Source organism: Morone saxatilis, unplaced genomic scaffold, assembly GCF_004916995.1.
Source record: "Morone saxatilis isolate NCDOM2014 unplaced genomic scaffold, NCSU_SB_2.0 Contig10, whole genome shotgun sequence".
NCBI classification, from domain to species: Eukaryota; Metazoa; Chordata; class Actinopteri; family Moronidae; genus Morone; species Morone saxatilis.
This window is the reverse complement of record NW_023339652.1, coordinates 7754115-7779484: the sequence shown is the minus strand read 5'-3', so window position 1 is coordinate 7779484 and position 25370 is coordinate 7754115. Positions and strand designations below refer to the sequence as shown.

General features: G+C 40.5%; 1 protein-coding gene across 1 annotated transcript in view; it reads left to right on the top strand.

The window, feature by feature from the left end:
- LOC118338431 (IQ motif and SEC7 domain-containing protein 3-like) overlaps positions 1–25370 on the top strand; it is a 101116-nt gene that overhangs the window by 21291 nt on the left and 54455 nt on the right. The window contains 1 exon segment of the mRNA XM_035675732.1: positions 4180–4260. Coding sequence (XP_035531625.1) covers positions 4180–4260 — 81 coding nt within the window.

The window sequence follows — 25370 nt, the reverse complement described above, 5'->3', positions numbered from 1 at the left end:
AGTTTCTCTGTATGTCAATTTTTTTTGCTGGATATTCAGATTTTCTGAAGATGACTGGAAAGCAAATGGTCATATTATTAATATGAAAATGAAACCTCTTCTTCACTTCATTCTGGTGCGCCATTCTGTAATATTGCTCAAAACTGCCCCCTGTGGTCAGAGAGCCGAAAACACCCACTGCGTCAGCCACAAGGGGAAGTGATAAGCTCTTTCCACACTCAAAAGCACAAAGGTCAGATTCGTGTTTTATCAAAAACTTTGGTTCAGTTTTACAAGAGGGAAAGCTTCATGGATGAGGAAGAACTATTTTCTAACCAGTTATATGGGACACCTCCAAAAATAGGCACTTTGAGTTAGGTTCATTTAGCTAAACACACCACATTCTATTGTTTTCGTATAAAAAGAGTGAGAGACAGCAAAGACAAAAGCTGCTTTAGATGAAAAAGCTGATACGACACCCAAAGTGTGTTGTGAATAAAGGATGTAGAAGGACAATTCCGATGTGGAGATAGTGCTTGGTTATTTGAATCAGTGGACAGTCTAAAAATGGCTACATAGATGACCCCTGGCAGGATTCTTAAAGAAACCCCAGCAAGAAAAACATTACTGTGTTTTTCTCCCCATTAATACTTCACACATGCTGTTGCTTTTTTAATGTCAAGAGACATGGGGTCCCGTCAAAGTAGAGGACTTTTAACTGATGAACATACTCCAACTGACCCAAGATGACTGAACGAATTTTACAATGCAGGATTTACAGGAATTTTGTTTAATTTATTTATTCGCTGCTCTTAATTCTCTGTCATTTTCAGGTTTTCAATCTTCTACTCAGGAATTCTAAGCTTAGGGGAATCTTTAAGCTCAAAAACAGTGACTTAATTTATATCATGATTGATTATTACCACCTCCCACTACAGCTTGACTCCACTGTTTGCTTTCTTAATGTCTCAGGTTCAGATCCCCCTGCTGCTATCACAACACAACAACCTCACCTCTCTTTGGTTTCCCACTCCTTCTGTCACCTCCCTTCTTCACCTCTGCACCATTTGATCATTTTCTTCTTTCACGCTTTCCATCTTACCCATCATCCCTTCCCCTGCTCAGACAGGTTCTGCTCTGCATTGTAAAAACATTTATAGACATGCACAGCCAGATGTGATCACACATCATGCACACAGACACACATCACACACACAGACACACACACTCACAAACACATACTCATTGTTCTTCCGTCTTAGAATTACATTAGCAAATTGACAAAGAATCAGTGAGTGCAAGAGTGCACACACACACACACACACACACACACACACTCCTGAACAGTGTTTAATCAGACCAGACCTACAGGCAGGACTTGGAACTGAACCAGTCTGACTAATGTTTTTTTCATGTAGCCAGAGCTCAGCAACTTCCCTCAGAGTGTCCAACACTTGATTTAATGATTGACTGAATGATTGGCTGCAGTTACTCCATTATAGTGTATAAGTGTGCAAAACATTTTACCAAAATATGACAGTGCCCTAATGGGACACCTCTCCAGTGTGCAAACTATAAACCGGCTTTTGGGGGAACTTTTGTGTGGCAATATTCACATATTGACAATATTTTAGAGATCATAAATTGTGTTTTCAGTGGAGCTCATTTCTTATTAATCGGAGCCAAGCTCCCCCTGGCTCCACTGTGGTTCGCACCCTGTACCCCAATCATTGAGTATGTGCTGTTAATTTTTTGCCCTTTGAGGAACTGAAAGTTTTGCATATTCCTGTTTCCATTTTTACTGCATCTGAAAACTGCTAATATTAGGTTTAGCTAGACTAAAAAGAGAAATAAGCAGCTTTTATAGATCACCTATAAACACCTGACAACTATTGGATGTATTGCCATGAAGTTTGGTACAGATGTTCATGGTCCCCAAAGATGGTTTCTTTCATTGTAGGTCATTATATAAATTGTATATCTTTTACATTGTTTTTATAATACTTCTCTATACGGGGTTATGCTACCCATATTAGTTTTATTGATTTATTTATTGTAAAGTTGTGGTTGCACTCTGCATCCCTATGCACCATGTCACTTTAACTTGACATCTGTCACTCTAGCCTTCTGGACTGTCATCCAGGTATGCTGTGAACAGTATGTTTTTTTTATCTGCCTGCGTCAAGTGTGATCCTGTGTGGGATACCGTATATGTACTTATATGTTCTGTAGCCCTTGTGTTGTATATGTATTTATTTATTTGTTCCTGTGTCTTTTTTTGTCTTTGTTGATGTTCTGAGCACACTGAAGCAAATCCCTAGCAACTTGCACTGAGTTGTATGGCAATAAAGTATTGAATCTTGAATCTTGAATCTTCATAGGTGATTATACACTAATGTTTAATAAGAATGAATAGTCAATAGATCCTCTTAAATGTGCCACACTGGACCTTTAACTGCACAAACTCCACCTGATGAATGCTACCTGTTCGTGAGGAGGTGGATGTTAATGAGATTGGATTTAAGCATAATAAACACCCCTTATATTGCCATATAAAGCTACCTGTTCTGCTCTGTTTGTGGTCAGGATTCCTGCTTTTGGAAATCATCAGACAGGTTAGCAGAGTCAGTACAATTGTTAGATATTAGTATTGACATGTCAGTAAAAAAAAAAGAATGAAATCCATCTTGTATCCTGACTTCTTTAAAGCCTTGAGGTGTTGGTGCTGACTGAACCTGGCAATCATCAGTGGCAGCTGTGAGTACTTGAGAATGTAAAGGACATCTGGTTGTATCAAGGTCTAGTGTTAGTAAGACTGCTGTAAACCGGGCAACAAAGCTGTCAGTGGCTCAAATCCAGGCCATTGTCTTCTGATTGCCAACCTAACTGACACTGGGCCAGCGATTTTATACTAGGGTAATCCTGAAAGTCTCCCTGTAAATAACTGCTGCAGCAACATTGTGTCTGGGTTGAGCGAGGTGGTGTAAGGGCTAGACAGAGTTGCTCTAAAAAGTTACACTCAAAAGAAGCAGACGTTGCAGGCTACGGTTGTAAGGGTGGAAACACTCTTTACTTGGTCAATAATCAGAAAAAATGATGATTGTGTCTGCAGATCGCACAAGAAGGCTGCCAAAACCAGAAGGCCTAAGGCAAGAGGGAGTCAAAAAGCAGGCAGGCAGGCAGGCAGGCACAACAGGGGAAAGGCTGGAAAATCTACAGTTATGAGACCTAGTGGACAATCCGGCAAAAGGGTGAATGCTGACTGTGGACTATATTCTGGGGCTGATGATAATGGGAAGCAGGTGTGTAGGGAGGAGACAGGTCAGGTGACAGAAGGGAGGAATGAGGAATGGCAGGGTGTTTCATCCTGTAGGTAAGCTGCAAATAAACAAAATCTGTACACATTCCTGCTATAACTGCATCCTGGTTATGTCAGTTAAGAGATACTTATTCTAGGTTTTGATGCAGGAATATTAAGATAGTGTTTCAATTCTTGTCTGGTGATTCTATATAACTGAATCAGCACACAGTAATGTCAATGTTGGACAGTTCTAGTTTTTATGTCTAATGCCCACATTTTTCTGCAATTTCTGAGCATGGCAGCGATGATATAGTTAAGGTAAGGGTTGGCATCGTAGTTAACGGAAATAAAAATATGGGTATAGTTAGGTTTAGGCTACAAAATAGCACAATGTAAATAATGATGTGTAGAATTGTCGTGACGTTTACAGTCACAGGTTTACCAGTCAAAGTGATTAGTTATGTTTAATCAAATAAAGAGCAGGACAGAGCTGCTAATGTTTGCCTATGCTAAAATATAGGAGCAGGACTTCCCACTGGGAAGTAGTAGTTATAATATAGTGTGGAATGCTGCTTTCTTTGGAAACACTTGCTTACTGTAGGAAGCTAGCTGGCTGGACATGCCAATGTTTGCAACTTACGTTCGGACACAACAGTTTCTTACACTTCTTCTCTTGTTGTTTTTGGTATTAGAGAGGGTAGAAGATAAAGATAGGACCATCCAAACCCTGTTTGGTATCTCTCTTCAGCTCCATGCACACCGCTTCAACATGTGGACTAGTGATGGGCAAAAAATTTAATGAACAAATCTTTTTGAATAACTACCATTAAGTATATAACGACATCCTTTTAATCATTTATATTTATTTAGTTTTTCTGTTTCTACTCTTCTTTTCAAAGGAACCAAACAGTGCTTCACCAGTTCTGCTGCCCCGCCCCGGAGGCCCCCGAGGGGGAGACTTCTACCGCCTGTGTCCCCAGGTAAGACAACTGCATCCTTGTAACATCTGCACAAATATATTTTTTTAAACTTATTTATTTACTTTGAACAATTAAATTTTAGTTTTCTGTAAATTTTAATTGCAGCCACTTACCATGCATCCTGTTAATAGCGGTGCTGCAGTAGCTACTGTAGGCAACACAACTACCCCAGCAGTGTTATCTAAGTTGAAGTGGTTGCAAATGCTTCAGTTTCTTCCTTTCTTCAATCTGAATTTCCTCCCCTCTGTGTTAACAATGAGCCAATAGGAGGGAGACTTCTGGATACATCAGCTTGGGTTTTGGGTCTTTGTTGTTGTGTTGTTTGTCTGTCTATTGAGATAACTCCACTGGAACACAGTAGTAATATCCAAATCAATCACATCAAAATCCCATTTCCTGGCCAATGGTCAAGTCCTTGGTGGAGCTTTGAATAATTGGGAAAATATTACATTGAGTTTAGCAACCAAAGCAGGATGATAATGCTGTTATCTTTTAATGTCAGATTGGCACATGATAGTGATAGAGCTGATGCTGTCGAAAATCTAACTGTGTACAAATACTTTATTTTAATAAAAATCTGCCATTTTAAAAGCTCTGATGTTTGTTGGATGTGGCAATTTGCACCCACTGTCCTGGAAAATATGAAAAATAGAACAAGTAATAATTAGCTGCTGTAACTTTACTGTTGTATGGTGGCTTTGAGGGAGTATACTAATTGATATGTAGCGTTGAATAGGCAGTCTATAGGATTTCATAAGCAGGAACAAAAATAAATAATAAATGCCTTTATTATCTCCCCCCTTTCAAGCAGGATTGACAGCACAAAATGTTGTGTTTACCTCCTGCTTTTATTTACCCAAGTGCACTCCACCACCGGAGTTTCACTGAAAATTACAGCATTCATCTGGCCAAGGCGCATCAGTAGCAATTAAGCCATCCGCCCCAAAATGGTTTGTTTTTTTGTGTGGACTGCACGTTTTACAGAATTGTTTTGCTGCATTGTCTGAGCTTGGCAGAAAATAGCAGATAAGCAAACGTGTATTGATGGCAAATCACGGCCCCCGCGGTGCTGGACATAATAAGTGGCAGAGAGCTGCAGACAGCGCCGACAAAAATCGCACTTTAAACATTTCGAAAGGCCTGTGTTGTATTAAATCAGCCACATGGAGAGACTAAAGGACAAAGAAACAAGGTGGGAGGGGAGCAGTGAACTCATTATTGACTTTGTTTGCCACTTTAATGAACAGCAAAAAAAAGCCACTCAGATAATACATTGTCAGATGGTGACTGACTCAAAACCCAAGTCTCTTACGGTATCACAAAAGTCACTTCATGCCTTTATTAAATACATGTGGAGATTCCAGAGGCGGTAGTTAAAATTTAACAGGATTGACTTTCATAAAATCAGAGCTGGAGGGGAAATTGGAAAGGTAGAAAAAAAAAAGAACAAGAATCGATCGGAGTTCAGCAGCTTGAACTTTGGTTGATAGAAGCCGTTTTGGTGCTGTTCTGTTTGGTGATTGCTTTGTGCTTAGGGACCATTAGTTAAAGGTACAAACAAAGTGCACAACAGAAGGTCTTTACTAACTTGTCAACCCCTCCAACTCCTCAAAACAGCCCCCCTGCCAATCTCTGAAGCAAACCACTTCAAAGGAGGACTCTCTGGGGCCCGAGATAGAAAGCAGCTTGTGGTTTTGTCTTTCTTTTTTGTTCTTGTTGCGTCTTATCTCTTTTTGAAAGCTGTATTCTGTTGTTGTTGATTTCTGTATTTCCGCATTGTTGTCAGTGATTTGTTGATCATTTACTCACGTGGCATCACCACATCACATCACAGCGACATAACTCCACATAGCACCCACACCTCATTGCATCCATCATCATTCATGGTCACTTCATTCGGGCTTGTCTCTCCACTGTGGTCACGTTAAGTTTGAAAGAGTCATGTATGAATATTACCATGTAACAAAAGTGTAATTTATGCAATGTAAAACTACCATAATGCATTGATGTGTGTACTGTAGGGTCTTTTCCATGCTGGAAACTGGTGAGCCTTCTTGTTGACACATGTAATGCATCTGTGTTCATGTGAAAAAAAAAGTTCTTATCATGTTGCATGCTTTGGCTTGGCAGTGATCAGAACATAGCTCCCTGTCTATCCGTGTGTGTGTTGATGTACATGTGTGTGTGCCAGTGTGTCACTACTGTACACACAGCGTATGTTAAGTAGTTTATATACTCCAGGAGAACACACAACACTGTGCACGCCACCAGATCAGCAGGGAAATCCATAATAATGGCCAAGAGAGATGAGTGAGTTACATCACCTTTATCGAACCTTAGGCATTTTTGCTTGTTTTTTTCCTCTCTTTATTTACAGGCTTTAGCAGGCTCACCGCATGTCTTAGCCAGGCATATATTGTTATTTTCAAAAGGCAAATATCTGGGGAGAAGGGTGTCAGTGTTCCATGATATAAATGCCAAGTTTATGGGTTATTGTGAGCCTTAATAATGTCAATAAATATATTAATAGTGCCACAAAAAGAATGTTGCTATGGATTCAGTGAGCCCGGTTTTTTAGCTTACATTTATTTATACTTTTTGGCAAATTGGCACCATTAAAAGCATGCTGAATGAGCAATTACCAGTTCCCTGTTTGCAGTGTACCCACGGATATTCAGACTATCACTGACTTACTTTGATACTGAGGGAAACTTAAAAATGTGATGATTCTCAGGCCTGGAGTTATATGGAGCGCCTTGTTTTCTATTCGCATGGAAATCAGAGATAATGAAATCCTTGGAAAGTGTAAGTCACGCTGAATCAGAAAAAATATGTGTATCACGTCTGTGTGTTCTCATTTGAGTAGGTTTTGACTCACTCCTTTGACATGGAGTTGCACTTTTTGACACAAACTGCTGCAACTGGGCACAAATTACTTAAACCTTCTGAAAATCTACAAAAGTCTCTTTTAAAAGTGGATTCTCTTGTCTCGCATGATTGAGGGGTTCAACTTGCCACCAAACAAGGCCTGATTAACATATAAAAAGGACAACTCATTGCCTCTTTGTGCGCTGCCTACACTTCAGGATGTAATGAAGCCTTATTTCATACACTGAACCTGACAGACAAAGTGCAATCATTGATATTTAATTTGCACCGCTCCTTCTACTGAGAGTAATTCAAGCCTCGGTGTCAGAGGGGTCAGCTCAGAAAAGGGCACCGGTGTGCGCTTCGACAAGAACTCATTGTGCTAATTTGAAGCCATATTTGCTCTTGGTTTGTATCTGTCTGCACCTGGGGGGATTTATCTGATCAGTTAGGAAGCGGGAAACAAGCAGGTAATAACACGGTGTATGTGGGATCATTTGAATTAAAAGAAAGTAGGAAGTAGTGAACTGAAGAGAGGAGGATTTCACTGTCACATATAATGAGGACCCCACGGAGGCTGGAAACTCACCCTGACAGTCCGGTCACTCTTGCCAGGCTTTCAGGAGGCACCAGAGGGTTTAGAGACTATAGGGGATTTGTATTCAGGGTCACCAAGTCAGATAATCACTCATGGAATGGGCTGATTGCGTAGGATGGCTGCAGCCTTTCAATTAGCATTGTGAGCCATCTTCTGCTGCTGTGTGCTGAAATTGCACTCAAGAGTTTCGTTGTTACTTTTACAGTTCCATAGGGGACCTTAAGTTTAACTTTCTGCTTTGCAGCAAAACTGAGAACTGCTGTGGTCAACACATGAGGCCCCAGAAACCTAATAAATGGAAGGGAAGCATTATTAGAATATTCTAGCATGGAGAATGGCACAGCAGAAGAGCTATAAATAATGACACACAGGAAGATGCCTGGTGGAAAAGCCGCAGGTAGAATGATTACTTTTTAAATCGCTTGTTTTTGTGTGTATTGGCGTCCTCTTTTGGAACAACACAAAGCCTCTCCAGGTTTTAGGCTGAACAGAAGTGCAATGGCTGAAATTTAAATCTGTGAGATTCACATACACAAGCGCACTCATTCAAACTCATTCATGGAATCTCTGAATTCGACTGGCACAGTTTCCAAGTACAAACTGTGTATACTCAAGGCTTGATTTGTATTGCTGCGCGAGGAAAACATTGCAAGAAACAGTATCTCCTTGCTCTCAATAACACTTCCAATGCACACATTTAATTCACAGTTTGATGCCACTGTATGAGGTTTACTCAGGTGCTTGGGAGAACGTCCAAATAATTTCTCAAGTGTTGTCTGTGTACTTCAGAAACACAGTTTTTTTTTTTGGTAAATCAACAAAAACTGATGTGTACAGTGTGTGTAAACAGTTTGAACGGTGTGAGGTGTAGCTTCTACCAGGAGATCAGTAAGAGTGTAGCTGCTTTCTCAGCTATCTTGTCCAGTAAAGTAGCCAATAAATTGTTGGCTAGGGTTGGTTAGAGTTGTCACTTAAGATTTACAAGGTCACTGGTGCAATACTAGCTCTAATAGAACACAATATAGCTGAAATGCCCCAGACAAAGGGCACATTACTGCCATATGGACTGTATATATAAGATATTAGTGATGCTAACATTTCAAGATAGATATGATTTCTCTTATTAAATATACACCAGCCACAGAGAGCCACAGACAATGAGACAATGCAACTGGTAAATACAGGTCAATGCAAGTCAATATCAAGAAATACGTTTTTGCAAGTTCTAAGTCTGGTCTTGGTCCAGATGGTGTTTTTCCTTGTTAATTACTTTTTCTGACCACATTTCATCCTGTCTGAAGATAAAACAAGCATAGAGAGTCAATTTAATCCAATAGCAGAGCCGCCCCAGTCCAGGTGGTTCAGATTTGCAGTTTTGGATGTAAACTCCCAGTTCAAACTGTGCCACTGTTAAGGGCCAAAATAAATTACCCATAGCAAGCCCTCTTGAAAGTGATCTATAAAGGGACAGAGAGCCAGATAATCCCAAATAGAGGAAACCGCTGTATCGTATTGCTGTGCTGCACCATTGACCTTATTAATTTAACTAACTGACAAACTGACCATTACCAACCTTGTGAGCTTGGAGAGGTTTATTTTCCCCCTACAGTAATTTTGTTTATTGAACAAAATAAAGAACAATGGTGTACAAAATGCAGATTAAACACAACAAAAGAGAGAAAATAGAGAATCTACGGGAGCTCTTGTGACTGAGTAGCGCTGGCCCGGCCTGCTTGCAAGTAGGTGGTTATAGCTCATCAACTACAGCAGTTCACCAACTAGCCCTGTGAGTATAGTCACTCCATCATGAAGTCTCGAGGAACAAGTATTTTGCAGATTAGATTCGCTAGACCACTTTTTAGTGTGAGCAGGCCTTTAAGCAAGAAAGGGAACAACAGCAGAAGTTAAGAACAATGTACAGAAAGGGAAAGGAATAGCTTAAGCAATTTGATAAGTGTAGCATTATATAGTTTCTTCTTCTTTCTTCTGTAGGCAAGGCATGGGAGGTTTATACCAATTCCGAGTCCTTTGCATACAGTAAGGTGATGAAATGAACTGAGGTAGGGGGCAGACAGTGATATCTACATGGTGCAAGAAACAAATAATGTGAAAAATATGGAAACAACAACACCTTATAAATAGGAGCACATCTCCTGAATAGCATTCCCTGCCACACAGAATAATGTCATGCAGAACAATGTCTTTAATCAAAGACTTTTCCGTCTCAAGTGAGTGCCAATATGTATTGCAGTATATCACAATTTGCATAAAAACAACTGTGCTGAGTCTTCATACTTGAAGTTTAAATTTAGCTTAGCTTAGTGGAACTTTTTAGCACAATATACTGTGTATACACGCTTCCACAGTACTTCAAGTTCAATAAAAACAATTTCCCTTCATGGATGAGTCATCCTGGACACATAATGATGGTGCTGATAAGGATAGTAAACACTCCCTCTTTTGGTCACAGAGTTAAATATAAACTGACCAGTCAGCCTTTGGCAGGTGACAGCACATATTTTTGGCATGATACTCGAGCCTATCGGCGTTTCAGCTGCCAAACCGACTGCTTTCCCAACCATCAGCTCACGGTGCGCATGGAAAGACTGACATCTTGCTCACCATCTAAAAACACCTTTAAATTAGTCTTCCTGCTGTGCTCCTGACAAATGACTTGCACACACATACACACACCGATGCCTTAATTAGGTATGCTATGCTAATTAGCTCACACAATCTGCCATAATGATTTACCTTGTCAGAGAGGAAATTAGTTATCAAGTTCATGAGACTCTTTTACTTTTTTTTTGACAAAGAATAAGTTTTATCTTAATGAATACGTGATAATAAGAGTTTATTTTGGGGGTAATGGTTTGTTGCTGGGCAGTAAAACCATTCATCCAAACGTTAAAAACTAAATTTGTAGCAAAATTTTGGCTTGTAGGCAATCTCCACTTTTGAACCCTCAGTGTAATTAAAGTTTACAGCCTTATCTTTTATGATGAGCTATAAAGCATGCTAAAGTAGAGAAAAGGAGAGATTACACAGTGCGTCTGGTGAAGCATATGACTTTAGAGAAATAAAAAAAAGGAAGGACAACACATTTGGGTCATTGCCAGACCAGATTTAGGAGGCTTGTGTCATCGTTTTTATCTGCACCTCAAAACGTCCTTGATCACAAACGCGGATAAAATGTCGATAAATGCCACCAGTGGTTAAGATGAAGCATGACACCTTGAGAGATCGCGGTGGGGAGAACGACGGTGTTTCTGCAGGAAATTAATTCACCTCTGGTCGTGGCACGGGTAGACAGCTGTGTCGTCTCGCCAAGACACCTTTTTCTCTAATTAATCACTGGAATTAATAATAAACTGCACTAATTAGTGGAATCATGCTGTCTGCCAAATGGTAAGGTGACATGGGATGAATAAGGACACAGCTGGAAATGCTTTGTCACTTTGGGTAGCAACCAAGACAAATAGAGGTTCTGGTTGCAGGGCAGAACTACGGGGACCATGATGCATTGAGACAGACTGAGGAGCTGATAGAGTGATTGATCCGCTCTGTTTGGAGGACGTTCAGGGGGCATTTTGAGGAAGTGCGCCTGGAGCTTTATTTTAGTCATTCAGGCCTTGCCTTTGAGATATGCGGTGGCCACACACACACACACAAACACACACTAAGGCCCGGACTTGTTAAAGTGCGAGATCACGTCTGCCTTTTGTCCTCACACCAGCAGCCACCCAGCATTAGTCTCACTTGTGCATCCACAAATTAAATTTCACACGTGTGGTATTCCTCGATCACAGTTCCCAAATTTCCCTCACCTCTTCACCCCGTGATTTAATATTTGGCCTCATCTCCCTCCGCTCCTGTCTCTCTCTGTTGCGCGCTGTGGTCGTGCTATCGTGCTGCCTCAGCTGGAGAAAGTGACCTTGTCGGCTTGCTGTTCTGTTGTCATGGGAACTGAGGGCACAGCAGGCAGATACATAACATCCAGAGACTGTCTGTTAGGAGCTAGGCGTGTCTGAGTGTACAGTATGTGCACATGTACGAATTTGTCTTTATCATAACGGCAGAGCCATCAGTGTGTTTTATTTCTCTGTCTGTCTGTTGTCGTCTTCCTATTGGCTCAGAGGGGTTGTCTCGGAGCCAATCAGAGGAGCAGTCAGTGTCATTCTCCTCAGGGGTCCATCCATTCAGCTGTTGTTTTTTTTTGTTCTAGCTTATTCCTCTTTAAACACATCCTCTGGGACTCGAGTAGCCTAAATTCACTCGAAAATTTAAATCAGCACTCAGCAGCATTGTGAATGAATGAAAGGAGCTTTTAAAGAGTGCGAATGCTTGGAGTAATTTCTAATTAAAGTGATGCTCCGACTAATTTATTCTCACCCTAAGGCCTGCTTTATGCAAGACACTTACCACAGAACAGTGATACCAGATCTGCTCATGCTCAGTTGCATCATCATAGACGTCATTCACTGTTTTGTTCTTTTTAATGCATGTAGATCTTGATGAGACTAGACGTGCTATACATGAAGAGGACCGCGGCTTTATACTTGACACGTCGCTCTGCCGCATTCCTGCACAGCGTCACGTCAGCCCATCTCCCGCTTTAGCAGAACAGTGGTACAGTGTTGAGCGTCAAATGTTCAGATCTGAGAGCTTCTCCTCCTCTTCTTCTCCGTTCTGCAGCTTATCTCAGCATTGTGAAGCAAGCAGAGGGTTTTATTACAGAGGAGATTTAATAAAAGCACAACATTCTGATGACTTTGCTGCAGCATCTCTTGTGTGTGTGTGTGTGCCTGCTTTCAAATGTTTCTATGCTTGCATCTCTGTATCAGCAGTCTTTTAAGTTTCAGTCTCTGTATAAATGTCAGGGCCTGGTTCTTAGATCTCCTTTGACACAGACAACCTGCTTTTAAAGGCAGAATGAAAGCTGTTGATAATAATGTAAATGATTTATATATTTAAAGGGGGTCCAATGATTTCACATGTCAAAGCCAGTTTACTAGTCACAAGGACTGCTACTCAGCCTGTTAAATGTCTTCTGTGGTTCTGGAGGAGCTTTGTCAAATCAAGAAAATAACTCCTAATAATGCCATAATAAAAAGATTGTGTTAATAAACTTAGAAAGATTTGGAAAAATTAGAATCCACTGTTTGTGAAACTATATGAGGGTCTAAAGTCTGGATATCTCTTTTGCTTCAGTTTTTGACCAACAACCTAAGTGCAATTTCGAATTCCTGGTGTACCAATATGTTTCATTCTATTTGTGATTCTAATTGTACAACTTGGTAGCCTAATATTGCTGCTGTACATACCGTATTCCTAAGTAAAGCCAAGTATCACATTCACAGATGCAGTAAATGTTAAAAATGCATGGAATGCCTAATGCATGCAGTTTTTCGGACTCGACATTGCACCATGTTAAACAATGTTTTCGGTTATTTATCCGACTCACTTGTCCCTGGCGGCGCAGCTACCGCCATGATATAAGCAGGAATATGCTGCAGTAAGTAATGACAAGATCATAAATACCGCACAATGGTTTTGATTTTCTGCAGAGGGAAGCAGTGGAGGAAAAAATAATACATGAAACGCCTAATGCAAGCAGTTTTTTTGACTGTATTTAGGATTTCTGATCATTTTTATCCCTTACTCCACCATGTTCAATGATTTTGGTAATTTCTAGAACCCGACTCACTTGTCCCAGGGGGCACATCTACTGCCACTGAAATATGCCGCAGGAAGGCTTATCATGCAATAGTAACCATTCTGTTCAAGCACAGTCACTGCAGGAAATAAAACAATAAATGTACATTGGTTCGCAATGTTGTCCATTTTTCATAGAAAAATGAGGTGATCATTACGAGGTGAAGTCCTATTTTATATCCGTCTTTGTTCTCAGCCTGAATACAGATCTTTCGATTTTCCAACAGCTCAGATGAATGCTGTGTTCTGGCTACTAGGCTTTTAGATAATAAAGATTTTGAGTACAGTGGCAGGGCTGTATGATTTATAGGCTCATTGACTTACAGTAAGCATCCTTCTCTTTCTCACTATCTCACTTTTTCCCCTCACACACACCTACCTGCAAGCACACATGCACGCACAATGTGCCACAGTATTAATGCTCTCCCTTTCCCTTCTTTTGTTCCTTTCTGCGGACGTCTTTAATGGTCTGCCATCTTATTAGTCTCCATCATCTCAGGGGTCCCAGAATACCCATAGTCCCATTCTGCAGGCCAGTCAATAGCTCAACCCCTGCCTGACTGCGCTGCGATAAAATGTCCCCTGTGTGTAGGTGAGTGTTTGTGTATGCAAGAGAGGGCGTGGGAGCAGCATAATGTCCAGGGATGAGTGTCTGTTTGTGTTTCTGTTCTTTGTGTGTAGCTGTCCCTCTATCTAAATTGCCTGCAGCTCCAAAAATGGACAAAGTAACTCCCCTCTGGACAGCAGGGGGTGCAAATGAGGAGCAGAAGTTCTGGCAGTCAGAGACATCTGTCTGTCCACATGCTGGCTGCACATTTTGTCCTGACCTTACTGCTTTTGGCCGTCAGCCCGTGTTTTCATCGTCTGCACCCCCCCCCCACCTATAGTTATCTTTGGTCTTCGTATGTAAACGTAAAGAGTCAAATGACTGCAGATACTGCAGATATAATAATTGAGGCCAGTGAGCATCCTTTTCCCCCCACGTCAGTCCATAGATGTGAGCCGGTGCCAATGTGTTACATGGCTCATTGTGGAAAAAAAACTAGAGCCAAATGCCCCAAAAGCAGGCATCTGGTGCCCTCAGCTGCACTCCCATCAGCTCTAGATGTAGTAGTGTGAGCTGTAAATCTCCTGTGGGTTCAAACGGAGGGAAGAATTAACAATCTGCTTGATTCTGCAGTGAACAGCAGGTAACGCATGAGGTACTAAGAGCCCGGAAATGTGAGGCTCTGTCTGTCCTTTTAAATACAAATTATTTGCATCTTTATCATGTGTGAATCACTTTTACTTTACTTTACGTAAGTTCTCTTACCCCCACTCAATATCCCCCTTCTTTTCCAACACAAACAATAGCAAACAGGCAGTGATACACTAGATAACCTTTAAGCTAGCTTTAAAGCTAGTCCCTATGGAGGATGGATTTTTCACTAAGCTGAGTTGGTGTTTTTTTCCAACCTCGGTTCCTGGGTTAGTGTTATCCCTCTGAATATGAATGTGTGAGCGTACGTCCCTGTAAATCAAACCCCACGTGGCTTGAGGAAACGGGAGGAGTTAGGGGCCAATTGGTAGTAGCATTAGCTGCTAACCTTACGGTCACAGGAAAGCACTCGGGTCATTTACGGAGTTTCCTGATGGACTTCTTGCTAAAATTAGTTTATTGCTAACCATAATGTTAGCTACCATTAGCTAGCTAGCTTGTGTAGCTTACATTAGCCACCTCAGTACTGTATTCCTTGTCAGACTGGCTTTGGATGGATGACTGTAGCCAGGCCGCGTCCACTGGGAGCTCTTAGTCCGGCAGTCAGCTAATAGAACTGCTATAGCTACATAGTTATGAAAACCCTGGGGTTACTTAAATATATAGACGGTTGATTACAGGTTTCCAGCTGGTATATCAAATCTTTGATAGCTAAATCTCACACAAACACAACCATGATTGTTAATTGGCTTTGCGCAGCGAGGTGCCATATTGTGCATCTGGGTTTGCTGTCGGAGCCTTGTGTGTTTAGCAACTAATTCACACAAGCAAATACAGCATATAAATAAATAACTGCAGGAGCATGAGAGAGCGAGAGAATCAATGGTATTTCAGAGAAAAATGTAAAAATGTGTTGTATTGATCCCGCACACCTGCCGTACCTCCGAGTCACGCATACACTGAACCAGGTAGCAATCTAACGGGTACAGGTTGTTCCCTACTGTTCCCTGTGAAGGGACATTAGATGTCCCAGGCGTGGATGATACTGTCAGGTTCAGCGTACATCACCAGGTAGAGTCCTTGTCCTGACAGCTCACCGACAGCCTCACGACGGTAGATCAACAAGGAAACGAGTGGAGAGGAGGAGGTGGAGGGGGGGATGCGAAAAAGTGCTGACAAGGCAATCTGCCTCTGCTGTCGCCTCGCTCACTGTAATGAGAGACGGGGATGGCGAGCAGGAAGAAAGGAAGGAGCATGTTTGAGGTTTAGATTAGAGAATGGAGAAAGACAGGAAGATTTAATGATGTATGTCTCCATCTGGTAAAGGAGATACTATCTTCCACGAGTTTCAATCATCAGTGTGGTCAGTATTAGAGGATAAGAGGAAGACATATCCACTGAAAATGAGCTTTTTGTGTTTCCCCGTTTTCGCTCAAATGAATGACCCACCTTCAGATGGTTGAGTGCTGATGAATGTAAAGTGTTTCAGAGAGCATCCTTTTTTACTCTGTCATGCTTTTGTGCACACTGTGCAGCCGTTACCATGACTTCAACTGTGGGTTGTGTTTTTTTTTTTTAAATGGTGAGTCATTGCCTGTCAGCCTTAGCCTTCTTTTGAAGAGGTGATGGGTGGTCAAAATGAGTTACTTGTTAAAAAAGACCAGCGGTGGCAGTCCCAAAAAATATTTTCCACTTTTATGTTGAACAGAAAACATGAAGAAACCCTCGAGATGAATACGACTTAAGAAACCTTGAACATGAAGGTAGAAAAAGTAACTTAAAATAGTGCCGGTGAGTCACGATCATTCAAAGTTAATGTAGCTTCTCCTCGCAGAACTTAGTTTTGACCTTTTAATGTAAAAGACATTGTTGGAGAAGTTAGACTTGTTATTGCGCCACTACTGCAGACCAGGTTTCCTTCTCTTTTTGATTCCACCCCTTCACCCCATTTGGTAACCATATAACGCACCATTAGTCTCCTACTACAGTAGCCCACTAAGCCCATTTTGAGATAGGCCTGCCTTGACATTGCCGAACCACTCTGGTCGCTCTCTAACAGCCCACATCACCCCCAAAGAGGACCAATGTCAGAGAAAAGATTAAACGTGAAGGTCCACACAGGCATGGGCTGGCTCTCACTCTGGAAGAAAAACCTTTCACATTTCACTGAGATGTAATTGAATTTTCCCCTCCTCTTATCGGGCCGGTGATGGGATAGCGTCTCACCACTTTCTAGCGAAGAGTCAATGGAAACGCTGGCCTCCTCCTGGCTTAACTTTATTTTTGCCAAAGAATGAACAGAGTGAAACTTTTTTTCCCTTTGAAAGCAATTTCACCGATGAGGGGAGACTGATTTGGAGTATATGAGTGTGTGCATGTGTGTGTCCGAGAACGGTGACAGATAATGGAGAACGTGCCAAACAGTGAATAGTGCCGCCTGATGCTAGACCATGCTTTTTCTGCCTCAGCGCCGTCGTGACGGTAAACAACCTCCTTTCCCGATTTTATTTCTTTTGTAGCGCAAAGCGCTGGTGACAAATAAACCCTGTAGTAGGAAGGAGAATAAATAACTTCACACTGTAAGTCTGTGCACATAATCTGGAGGCTGCCTTCTCTAGAAAAATTGACAGCATTAGAGCTTTGTTCATACACTTTAAAATGACCTGTGCCAAAAGCAAGGAGTATATTTTGAAACTTTTATGGGGAAAAAAAGCTTAGAAAGGTCAGTGTTTGGAGCTTAAACAAGCATTTCACCGTGGAAAACATTAAACTCTTTATTGAAAGTGGGTTATATATTGTAGTCGAAATGTAACATAAATTTTGAATTTTGGTGCCTATTTGACCGAGAAAAGAGTGTTGTAGTCTCACCCCCTCTACAAAGATATTGAGACTCCTGCTTCCAGTGATGCAAAATGACGATTTTTACATCATTGGAAGCAGGAAGTGCAACACTGAAATCCGTATTTCTCCGTCTCAGGGGAAAATTGAGTGAATAGCTGCACAACCATCAAAAATATTACTGGTTCTAACGGATACAAAGGCTTAATGCAAAATGGGTGAAGTGTCCCTTTAAGTATAATAAAAAAATAGGGTTTGCAAGTTTTGAAGGCTTTGCATCATTTTTTTTTTTTTTTAATTTATGCAAACATTATTTTGTGTGTTTTGAGTTTTCTTTCACAACGCAGGCACTTCTTCTCATAGCCTTTCTCCAGAGTTTCAAATTTGTCACTGTTCTCCCGCCGTATTTGTTTGTAAGTTTGAAGCTTTGTAAATGGCTTTGTAAAACCTGGTGCTTATATGTTGAGGAGTTTTGAAAGGGCAAATCTTTATTTATTTTGAAACTGTTGTAGATGCACATTTGCACTCGTATTGTACTGTTTTTTCAGAGCTGAATTTACAACAGCCACTTTTCTATGGAGATCTGCCCACACAGTTGCAAGTTTGCGAGTCACATGATTTCTGGCAGTGTTGTCTCGTAGCTCTGGTCTGAAACTCAAACTCTGAAACGCCGTCTGACACGATCCTCTGGATGCAGGGGCATTTGTTCTTGACCTATTGATGGCTTTCTGCTGAGGTCCAGTCACATTATGCAAGCCTCCAAAACTTGGTTTAATCTTGCAAAACCTTTTTAATTAGATTTGGAGCCTGTCTATTGTGTGTAAAGTTGAAATATGGTGTTCCTATATTTGGTATTATGGAGTGCAGGTAGAGGTCGTCGTGTGGTATAATGCAGTGAACAACTTGTAGTGTATTTATCAGATATTTGTGTATGTGTGTCCCAGAGTTCCTCTGTATTATTGTTTGACAAGCCCTGAGCTCCTGCTGTGTTTGGCTGCATTAAGTATCCGGCTGTGCAATGCTGAGTCTCTGTGTGTGTTTGTGTATGTGTGTGTTTATGAGCGTCAAGGCCCACTCTGGTGTAATACACTGAAGAGCTTACAATGTGTTTTATCAGATGCCAAATGTGCTGTCTTGTCCCGTTATCTCTTCCTCAAACATGGATCAAACAGATCATTCTGTATGTACGGGACAGCTCCCGCCCTGACGCTGTTATATCCACACTTCCTTTACTGACAGGGAAGCGTGAGTGATCATCAGCAGGCTTTTAAGGTTGCTGAAGGTGAATGTAAGGAGGTGGAGTGATGTTTTCCATTTCTGTTATTGGCACTATTTTAAGAGCACATCACAATACTGCAGGGTGCGATATAAAAACCTTAATCAGATTTTTGTTTCATCATTTGTTTCTGTTTCATGAAGGACTGTAATTCAGTTTATAGTAATTCAGTTTTGTTTTCAGCAAGAAAGCAAGAGTATTCAATAACTACATGATTTTTATTATACCGCCTGGGAAATTTACTTTCAGCAGCCACTACCAAAATAAATCGCTTGCAGTGACGAACCCATGGAGAATTGTCACCGGACTTGGTCACAAACTTGCTCTGGGACTATAACAAGTAGGGAGTCTGCACAACAGATTTACTAAAAACAAAGGAAATCCATTAAACTAAGGTTAACGCAAATTCTAAGACAAAACAAAACACAGCGATGCAGGGTGGAAGCCAGCTGTAAGAAGGTAGAGCGTGAGCAAACGCATGGGCCGGCTTTTATAGCAAAAGTGTGCAGGCGTGCTTCATCAGCTGATGACCCTCCCACGTCAACCAGTTGAACGCTGAGGTTGGCCAGGATAGCCTCCGAGACAGTAGGAGGGTGACACTGAACCACAGCTTACTGATTTATATCACCCTCATCAGCCTTATTTCCAGTTCTGATTGACCCACTGTACACCGGCTGCCCAGCACCAAACAGCAGACAGACAGTAAGCAATTAGTTAGTGAACACAGTTCAGAAGCTAGCAAGAGGCAGATGTTTCCCTCAGGAGACCAAAGCTAGAGGTAAATGGAGAATAAATATTGGACTTATATTAGCAAGGAAAGAAAATCGACTCTAAATCATGTACTTTTGGATGTGTAAATAGGCCTGACATTGGCAATGATAGTATGTCAGTGTCAGTGTCATCAACACTTTTCCCTAATCCTTATCATCTGTTCTGACAATTACTTTCAGAAAAAGTTAATAGGATCATTAGTGTAATTACCTTCATGAAAAAATTCTACATCCTTTCCTTGCTTGTGTTTTACATGTACAGCGTTTAACTGGTTGTCTTTTCAAATGTGCGAGAATCTGTCCATTTCCTAGATCACTGCACCTGATCTTCCATTTTAATATCCCAGCCTGCACTTCCATCATTTCTGTCTAAATCACTCTGACAATTGGTATATTTCCACCCCCTCTCACTTGTCTCTCTTCTGTTTGTTTTGGATATAATCTCTTAGACAATCAGTTTCAGCACTGTATTGATAATCCTCTTTGAACTCATCTTTATCCTCTACAGCAAAGTCATTCTTCAACACAAGGGGACATTTCTCTACTCACATCTTGTTCAGTGTTAATATTTTGGCTGTCGCTACCACTGCACTGGGCAGTTTCATTTTCATTTCATTTTCATTTTCCATGACATGTCTGTGAGCCTTTCTGTTCCATTTGTGAATCTGTCTTCTCCGTTACCGAGAAGGCTTCATCTTCTCGCTGCCCCACTCTGAAAATCGCAGTGAGTTTGTGGATATTCTTAAACAACTTCAAGCTCCCAACATAAATTTGACCACTCATTCCCTATCCCCTCCTGGATGTAATAAAGTCTGGATTTATCTCCATTCCCTGGATGGTCTGACAACACCCTCTAGCCATTTGTCGAATCAGTCTCTGGGTATTTTTTCTTCTTTTATTTTTCTGTAAACCAGACTGTGTAATATACATTCATCTCCTTATCCACCTGTCTTTCCATATTTCCATCCAACCTTTCCAGCTGTTGGTGAGCAGCTTTACTCTTCCTCCTCTTTCTTCACTGTTCACTGTTTTTTCACTGACAGTTTATAGCACTGCCATCTTGCCAGTCTTTTTTTTTTGTTTAAATTGACATACACAATTCACCATTCACTAAGCCCGATTGCAGTTAGCCAATTACTATGACTATCAGGCTGTCTGTTCTTGCATGGTGCATATGCAGTTTACAATGATAATGTTGACAGACTTACTCAACATATTCAACAACAAACAGGTTTTCGATTTCACACAGACATAAAAAAAAAAAAGCAGGCTTCTCATTTCCAGCCAACAACCACTGTTTCCTGGTACACTTATGGATTATCGACATACGTATTTAAAGATGGACAACATGACAGCTCTCCAAAAGCGAAGCCAAAACCTCTTAATCGTCTTCTGATCATTTGGTTTTCATGTCATGATTGACAACCGAGCCCTGCTAGCGATTGAGTCAGCCGTGCGGATGGGCGGGACTTCGATACTGTGGCGCCAACATCGTTCACTACTGCTGGCTCTGAATGGCAAAAGATGGCAGCGATATCCATTTTAAAATATTACTTACTCATATTAGAGCCCCATGAACACCCTTTCAGCATGCAGAGAAATCCAAATCTTGACAGATCTGCCGTGTATAGATACAGTTGCAATGCTATGAATGGACTGACAATTGCTGTACTGGCGTGGGGTTTAGTAAACGGTCAACTGAAGTGAGTCTTCACAAAATTTTATTATGAAAACACCCCCTTACTTTAAACTTTTACAGCCTTCAAGTCTGAGTGTTAAACCTTTCTGGATATCGCTAAGAGCTTAATCAGAAAAACATGGCTTACATAAACTCCTTAATCGGAATAAACTTGCTAATTCCAAGAGAAATTTCATTGCATTTAAAAGTGTAATATCTATCAGTGCATGCGAGCTCACCCACATGACACAAAGTAGCTCCCGGGAGATTCCAGATCATGGTGGGCGGCTCGTCTTCTTCCATTTAAAAAGTGCATGAGTAATAAAGGAGTCACTTCAGTACAAAGCATTGAAGTGTACTCATAAAAGGTTCAATCTTTTTTTGTTGTAAAAAGACTGACAGAAATTGTGACGGACATCCTAAATGTTTTATTTCATTCCTCACTCCTTGTGAGGATTTTCATTCAGATTAATTTAATTGGAATATAACCGACCAACAGCCACTAGGCTACCTTCTCAACTGACATGGCGTCCTTTAATGAATCCTGAGTGATATTTCCCTCAAGAGTTGGTAGAATCCCTTCAGTCAGATTTTCTTTAGATTTGGGATTGTTCACTCTCCTCCTCCTTTTCCTCCATTTCTTCCTCATAGCTATCTGTGTATATCTGTGGACAATATCACAACATGGTAGCACTAGTTCAAGCTAATCAAAGCCGTATATATGTTATTTATTAAGATTGTGTGGGTGTGGTTTGATTGGATTTCATTGGCGGTTCCCTGGCAACATCTAAGTAAACAATCCACCCACTGTCATTAGATTCTGATATAAATATTGCTTTATTCTGATTGGTGCACAAAGGAACGTGACATCACCTTATTCTTATGTGAAATAACCAAAACTGTTCCAGCTATGGCAGATTTAATGTTCATAAAGGACTCCTTCACTCATACTAAGAAAATATATTTTTAGGGCCTTTAAACTACATTCTGCAGCAGCAAAGAGCTACAATGTTCTCCTAACTCATTCCTAAGAGATCTAAAATTTACAGTTACGTCATTATTTCATAGCAGTGGCTTTTTAAAGTCTTTTGTTTTACTTTCACATCTCTATTACAACCTTCTTCAGCACTTAGCCAACACACATAACTGGGGTTGTCAAACTGGGGTTGACAACCTGCACTTTGATCATAACCACTGTGCAGTGAATTACAATAAATCAAATACTATACTAGCTAAATTATGTGAGACTTAACAATGTCTTATCACCGCTTTACCCTAAATAGATGAACATAGTAGTGGCAGGAACTAACTGTAACAGCATGTATTAGCTATGATACACAGGGATTTGCTGTAAGATCTATTCTTCAATATAGTTTCTCTTCTTTTTAATCCAATAATTTTATCACTTCAATAAGCCCACGGCAGCAAGTTACCTTAGAGCAGTTGAATCAATACACTTATATAGTGTGTGTACACTAGATGTGTTTGATATATTTTTTAAAAAGCGCAGAGTTGTTCATTTCTGAACCATTTCCAGTATTTTTCAAGCCTCTGTGATTTAGCATCACAGAGCCTCTACCATGTGATCCTTATAAAGTATAAAACTGTGCTGCTTAAAAGAGCCCATTTCAAACAAGAGAGACGTGCATTGGGAAGCTGCCTAAGGATATTTTCAAAAATATGAGAAAGGAAGTAAGCCAAATAAGGAAAAAACACAGTTATTTCCCCCTGACGGGCCACATAATTGGCAATTAGCTTGTGAAATCATCAGGGTGGGGGGACGGCTCAATTGTTCTACTCACAGCGAGGCGAAGCAGCAGCTGAATGCTTTCTTCGGGCATTGTTGTTCTTGAACACACCCTTTTCTTTCTGCCTCACTGTTAGGCGCCCATAAAAAGCTGCTTTTGCCACAAGGTTTAAAATAGCACTGTGATTCTTATGTATAACAAGATGTGAATGCGAAGCATGGAAATAAGCAACAAGGCAAAAGACAATGACAATGTGAAAATGAGGAAACATTTATATTGAGAATATCTGAGAAATGCCTTTGTACAATGTTTACACTGTATGTTACACTGTTTTATGGTTATTTGTAGGCAGTTCCAAGCACTTGGATAAGGTTGGCGTGTTAGGAGCCAATATGTAACAGACTTGATTCATAAATCTGATGACTCCCTGCTTCACTAAAAAACATAAAAAAGGACTTTGACAGTCTTGACTTTAACAACTGAATCTGGAGCTAATCACATTGTGTGCCATTTTGTTTTGTCTGATACGTCCTCCTCAGTTGTAGGTTGCGGTTAGAGTGTGCCTAAGTCATTGACAGTATATATAATGAGCCAAGCATCCGGATCTGAAAAGTGAAACCAAGTGTCTTAAATCCTGCATTCTATGTAAAGGTCAGCAGGGGGAGCTCCACTGGCTGCAATAAAACACTGATACCATACTCTCTAATGGAGAATGAGCCCACTTCTCACTTCATTTATGAGCTTAGCAAACAGTTTCCTAATGAGTTTATGGTCTCAATCGCTAGTTTCACGTCTTCTTTAATACATTATGATCTTTCAGTTAGTAAATTATGGTCCTCTTTAGAGTAAAAAGTCAAACTGTCAAACTAGGCAGTGCTGATCAAATACGAAGCAAGATTCTGTTACTGCGTTGCCTATTTCTCACTTAAAATGGAATTATATAATAATAATACTAATTCGATTAGTACTGTATACTTTTTCTCTTTTTAGCCAAATTCAAATTCGAATTTGTAGCCTTCCAACTTACTTGTGACTTACGAAAACAGGGATCTCATACCTCAACTGGAATTTTTTTTCACAGCGCATTTAATACTGGCATCAATTAATATTTCCTCTAAAAGGTAGTATAGTATAGTAGAGAAACATATTTTTTGGCAGACAGGGATGATATCTTTATAATCGACATTCTGTGACATTGAATGATGTTATCAGTGTCTCTCGTTTTTGATCCTTGAAGTGCTGCCTCTCAGTACCGGGCTGTGTACATATCTGTATATTAGCAGTATGTCAACCATAAATCTACAATGCAACTTCCACTGCCACTGCTTTCTCTGTCTCTCTCTCTCTCTAGAGAGAGAGAGAGAACGAGAGAGAAGAGAGGAGAGAGAGAGACAGAGAAAGCAGTGGCAGTGGGAAGTTGCATTGGTAGATTTATGGTTGACATACTGCTAACGTATACAGATATGTACACAGCCCGGTACTGAGAGGGCAGCACTATTCAAGGATCAAAAACGGAGACACTGTCATAACAATATTCAATGTCCACAAGAATGTCGCATTATAAAGATATCATCCTGTCCTGCTCAAAAAATATGTTTCTCTACTATTACTATACTACCTTTTAGAGAAATATTAATTGATGCCAGTAGTTAATGCGCTGTGAGAAAAAATTCCAGTTTGAGGTATAGATCCCTTTTTTCACTGGCATTTAATGATGGCATCAATTAACTTATCCCTTAAACAGTTTCAGTTTATAGTATTAGGTAGAGTAGAGAAACATTATTTTTTGGCAACAGGGGGATGATTATCTTTTATAACTCTATGAGATCCCTGTTTTCGTAAGTCACATAGTAAGTTGGAACTACAAATTCGAATTTTGAATATTGTGCTAAAAAGATGAATAAAGGTATACAGTACTAATCGAATTAGTATTAATTATTATATAATTCCATTTTAAGTGAGGTAGTGCAGGATTAGGCATGATGTCGCGTTTGATAGCAGGATCTATAGACTCTCAGTAGGTATTGAGCAGCAGCTTTGCGATTATTTGTTTGGAATTCGGTTTGCATCCCATAATTTTGGCTCTTACTACTGTTGAAGAGGACATATTTACTAACTGAAAGATCGATAATGTATTAAAGAAGACTGAAACTAGCGATTTGAGACCATAAACTCATTAAGGAACTGTTTTGCTAAGCCAAAATGAATGTGAAAGTGGGCTCATTCTCCCATTAGAGAGTTATAGGTATCAGTGTTTTATTTCAGCAGTGGAGTTCCCCCTGCTGACCTTATCATAGAATGCAGGATTTTAAGACACTTGTTTCCAGCTTTTCAGATCGCGGGTTAATCTGCTTGTGACTTTCACCACTTCCTGCTGCTGGCCAACCCAGAGAACCATGGCTGAGACCGTATGTACCAACT